This window comes from Arachis ipaensis, chromosome B05, assembly GCF_000816755.2.
Source record: "Arachis ipaensis cultivar K30076 chromosome B05, Araip1.1, whole genome shotgun sequence".
NCBI lineage: Eukaryota > Viridiplantae > Streptophyta > Magnoliopsida > Fabales > Fabaceae > Arachis > Arachis ipaensis.
This window is the reverse complement of record NC_029789.2, coordinates 133,771,002-133,776,606: the sequence shown is the minus strand read 5'-3', so window position 1 is coordinate 133,776,606 and position 5,605 is coordinate 133,771,002. Positions and strand designations below refer to the sequence as shown.

General features: G+C 33.9%; 1 protein-coding gene across 1 annotated transcript; it reads left to right on the top strand.

Annotated features, from left to right (window-relative positions):
- Positions 617-4,340, top strand: LOC107644265. Its single transcript, XM_016348085.2, has 6 exons — positions 617-1,549; positions 1,847-2,061; positions 2,562-2,844; positions 2,934-3,019; positions 3,096-3,187; positions 3,512-4,340. The coding sequence occupies exons 1-6, from the start codon at positions 1,220-1,222 to the stop codon at positions 3,760-3,762; spliced, it is 1,257 nt and encodes a 418-aa protein (XP_016203571.1). The 5' UTR covers positions 617-1,219; the 3' UTR covers positions 3,763-4,340.

Sequence of the window (5,605 nt, the reverse complement as noted above, 5' to 3'; positions counted from 1 at the left end):
TAGAGTAATCCAACAATTATGTATGATAATTATATTTTTATTTGCTTGTATTAAAATTTATTCTTGTAAAATTATTATCGAATTGATCATAAATTGTTTAAAAAATTAGTAGTCAATAATATATTTGATACAAATTAAAAATTTTTAGAACAAAATTAAAACAAAGTAAAACTTAGAGATATTTTTTAAAATGAATAAAATATATTTTTTATCCCTTAAATTTGTCAAAAGTTTTAAAAATATCCATAAATTTTATTTTATTTTAATTTTGTCCTAAAATTTTTTTATTTACATCAAATATACCTCCAATAGCTAAATATTTAAAAAAATTAAAATCAATATAATGATAATGCATGAAAAATATATTTAATTTGCTTGTGTTGAGGGTTGTTCTCATGAAATTGTTATTGAATTAGTCTTAAATTTTTTGAAAAATTAGCTGCCAGAAATATATTTAATGCAAATAAAAAGTTTTTGGGACAAAATTAAAACAAAATAAACTTTAAGAATATTTTTAAAATTTTTGTCAAACTTTAAAGACAAAAAATATATTTTAAAGTTCCCCAAAGGTGGCACCAAATTTCTATGCCCTCATTTGAGTCATTTCATTCATTCCTCTTTTGTTATGTGTAGCAATTGACAAACACAACACACACTGCTTGAAAATAAAAATTGAAGTTTTCTGACTTTCTCTTTCATTTCCCCCTTCTCTCTCTCTGTTCTATCCTTCACGCATATATTCCTTCAAATTCGTTTGCTTTCTTTCTTTTTCTCTCACTCAATCATCAACAACGCACACACACTCTGTTCTTCTTATCTTTGCTTTCACACATTCTCTGTACCACACTCTGTTTCTTTGATCTCTCTTTCATCTTCACCTTTAAACTCTTCCAAGTTTCCTGGGTCTCTTTTTTCTTTTCATCTCATCATCAGTCTTACGCACTGTGATTGTATTCTTATGTTGAATTAGTATTTGGTTGCTGAGACAAAAAAATAAAAAAATAAAAAAAAATTAAAATCAGAGTGGTCCAGTGCATCGCTTTCTGATCCTCTGTTTTCCGAGAACATTTCTTCTGAGTTTTGAGTCTTACACAAGTCGACCCAGTTCTGAATTTTTCAGTTCTTAGAACTAAAAACTTGAAAAGATAATATTTTTGAATTTGGGTGCTTCTTGCTGCTGCTTTTTTTTTTCTCCTGTGAGCAAACGGGGTTTGAGAACATGCTTGGAACTGCGCTTCAGTTTGGGGGTGTTGGTGGCGATGATCGGTTTTACATTCCAGTGAAGGCAAGGAAGAACCTGAATCATTGGAAACAAGCTCAGAGAACCAAAGGTGGTGATGGTGGTGAAGTTGAGAGTGGAGATTCAGCTTCAAAAACCAAACTTGTTGCTTTTGAGAATAGCAAATTCAGTGAAGAATCTTTATACCCTTTGAACATGCCACCACCTTCTTCCTCTTCTTCCTCTTCTTCTTCTGTTGATCATGGTAGTAATATTGATAGGTTTATTGAGTCAACAACACCTTTAGTACCAGCTCAGTATTTCTCTAAGGTTTGATCTCGCCCTTTTCTTTATGCAATTATGCAGATTTTTAATTCAATTATCCTTATAGTGTTGTTTTTTTCGCCATTAATTAATCAATTAATTATGGTTTACTTTATTGGACTTGGAAGGTACAACAACCTCAATTTACTATGTTTGATCTTGTTTTCAATATCTAACTATTGGTGTGTGGAATATGAACTCTCACAGAAACAGATACTAGCTTCAGAATCCACTCATGTTTAGAAATTAGAATTCTGAAAGACTTTGTGATTTTGACTTGTTTCTTGGTGTTTTGAGGTGCAGACAACAATGAGAGGTTGGAAGACTTGTGATGTTGAGTATCAATCATACTTCGCCTTGAACGATCTCTGGGAATCGTTTAAGGAGTGGAGCGCATATGGTGCAGGAGTACCCTTGGTGCTTGATCAAAGAGATTCTGTTATACAATATTATGTTCCTTATTTGTCAGCTATTCAGCTGTATGGTCAATCAGCTAAGAAATCAAGTCCCAAGTCAAGGTACTGGAAAAAATTTCATGTTTAGATAGATGCCTAGCTTTCTCTGTCTATATCTGTTATTTATGTGTTTTGTAATGTGATTGTATTGATTTTATGAGATATTGTCTATAAATTATAAAGTAATGCTTTTGTAGCTCTAGTTTTCACAAAAATATGCTCAACATATATAAAGTAAAAGAGATGAACATTTATGTTTGAAATTCGGTAATGGTTGATATTGTAAGAGATACCGGAAATGTAATTGTACTGTTTCATGGCTACTGCTATTTGTTTTTTCAACATGCAGTTCCTTAGATTCGGTTTCATTGATTTGCAATTCTCTTTTCATCCTTTGGATAAAGGATTTCTATCTGCTTAATATCTAAGTTTCTTAATTGTAGTAGGCTTTGTGGATATAAGTCAAACCAGAAGTTCAATGAAATGAATTTTATCTCTGAAGAATGTGCTGCCATGCTTCAGTTTGTAACCAGTTCTAGTTTTCTTTATGTCATTATGTACAGTGGTGAAGATAGTGATGGTGATTACTACAAAGATTCAAGTAGCGATGGAAGCAGTGATTCTGATTTCGGAAAAAGGACCGAACCTTTTCCGGCACAAAGAAGTAATCAATATAGGGGAGGCAATGTTTCTATTCAAATGAGTGGCTTATCTGTCAATGATAAACTCAATGCAATGCAAGAGGGATTTTCGAGTGATGACAGCGAAGGTGGAAACACTCAGGACCTCCTCTTCGAGTATTTCGATCAAGATCCACCATATAGTCGCGAACCGTTGGCTGACAAGGTTGTTACCAATCTTAATTTAACTAATCTGTCTCTTATTTTGCAGCTGATTTTAACAATCCATCTTACATTTATATAACATTTCGACAGATACTAGATCTTGCACACCACTATCCTAGCCTAAAGTCAATGAGAAGTTGTGATATATTGCCAGCAAGTTGGATGGCTGTGGCATGGTGAGAGAAAATTGATCTATGGCTTTAGCAATGAATCATTATGGCAATTAACATTTTGTTTAACTGCATCTTCTAGGTATCCAATATATCGGATACCAACAGGACCGACATTGAAAGATTTAGACGCCTGCTTTCTTACATACCATTCACTCCATACTCCCTTGACAGGTAATCATGGAACTTTAAGCCTAGTTTTGACTTGGTGGCGTCGACAGCATAGTTCTTGCTAGTTAATATTCAACATTCATTTTGAATCATATTTTTAGTTGTTGGCTTTGGCTATTCTCTTTATTTGATGCCATCTGATCATATTTTCAAGTATGAAACAAAAACAAGCTGACTCTCTCTATAGATTACTTCCTGTTGATGTAATATCGGATTTCATGTAGTAATCCTTTCTTGCAAAAAAAAAAAAATGAAAGCTAGTATAAATTTGCATACAATGTAAAGAATTTTTCTTTCCCTGAAGTTTCTTTTTGATGCAATTTTCAGGAAACGGAGGTACTCAAGCTCCAATATTGGTTTACCCCAATGAGATGGAGGATGGTGTACCGAAGATTTCTTTACCGACATTTGCGATGGCATCCTATAAGCTAAAGGGATCCATTTGGATGCAGAATAGGGATAGCGAGAGTCAAATAGCAAATTCTCTCTTGCAGGCTGCAGATAATTGGCTAAGGCTGCTTCAGGTGAATCACCCTGATTATCAGTTCTTTGTATCGCATGGTACATACCGCAGGTGAACCGAGCAAGACGACATGTTCATTCTGTTCTCATGAGCTGATGGCTAAGGCTTAAAAGTTGCACAAAATTTTCTGTTCATTGCTTGGTGCAAATCTGGTATAGTCCATGCATCTATATTGTGGATTCTTGTTTGTCACATGCATAAAGCAGCACAAAAGATGAGATAATCTCCCAGAAAGAATGAAGTAGAGATTTCTAGAGTGAAAGCATAAAAGGACAGAAGAAAAAAGGGTTCATTTTGTTTTGGGAAGAAAACAGCAAAAGAAATTGTCACATAACTGGAAGGCCCTAATGGAAAAGGAGATAATGTTATAATATACTGCAAGCCTTTTTGGGTTCAATAATGGCTGAATTTCTAAACTTAATTATGCACTTATAGCTGTAAATTTGAAGAGAATGGGTAAAACATGTAGCTTTGTATGTATATTGAGCTAAGGTTTTGCCTCTACGATAATGAACATCTTGTTACTATGATGAGGCAAAATAGAAAATTAGTTGGTATTGTTACATAATTTTACTATGTCAACATTGATGTTATATGGTTCATCTAAATGCACCTTGCAAATCAGAGAGTAAAGTGCAATGTTGAATATTTTTATTTATTTTTTAAGCCGTTGATGGAAACCTATTAATCTATTGCTAATTATAGAATTTGAAACTAGTGATTTTTTCTACAATGATTCAGATACAAAAGTTTAATCATTAGAGTGAATCAAATTCTTTAACCTGAAGAAAGGGATGTATTCCTTGAAACCCAACGTTTCCTTCCTTTTCATAGAAATCAAATTGTTGTAGCGGTTGAGTTTTCATGTTGATGAATAGAGATATGTGCTTAGAAATTAGTATGCAACTTAATGCAAATGCATGTTCTTTTTGTAGCGGTTGGTATATTATTATTATATGAGGAATGTCACCTGTATGCACTCAAAAGGTCATTGGAAAAGTAGTTAATAAGAAAAGTATGTTCTGATAATTTTTCTATATTATTATTATTAATCTGAATCAACAGACCTTGTTCTTCAAACTCGGGAAACAGGGTAGTAATGTTCTGCACGATCCATTCTTCTGAGGGACTACTAAGATTGTCGTCCTTCATTTAACTAATTTTTTCCTTGAACCTGACTTTGAATCTGATGTTTGTGACGATGTATCCTTGCTCTTTCAAAGGTTTTTCTTAGATTTTGTGGATGCCTGTTCCTGGTTAGCTGGACCACTTTCAGATAGATTTGCTGCTGCATTTCCAGTGGCTTTCCCCCTTTTTTTTTCTTGGACCCTTTATTAGAATGCTTGTTGGCTCCAGCATTACTTGCCATTTCATTGGACTCATTCAACCTTCTTAAATCATACCCTTTTGCTTCATTGGTTACTTGTAGATCATTAGACATCTTAGAGCCAAAAGATCCTGGAACACCTAATGTCTCCAACTCTTTCACCACGCGATCACATATGTCTTATAGAAAGGAAAATTTACACCAGAAAACCAATGAGAAAAATAGCAGTAGATAGTGATCTTTTATTCAACAGTAACCTTTTATTACTTATATCAAACACCATACCTTCATAAAGCTGCTGCGGTGCTGCGGGATTGAGGTGGCAGCAGTGGTTGGCGTGGCTGCGGGGATGCGGAGGCTGCGGGCGGTGGGACTGGGTCAATGGGTGGGTAGGGCTTGAGTTGATTTTTTCTTTCAATTTCAGAGAGGAATGGGGCTGCGGTGCATTGAGTTTTAGAACAATGGTAAAAAATATAAATTTATTTTTTAATATTTACAGAAATTATATAATCATCCATCTTATAAAACTATTTAATTACAAAATGGTCCTACTTTAGTTAAGATATTAATT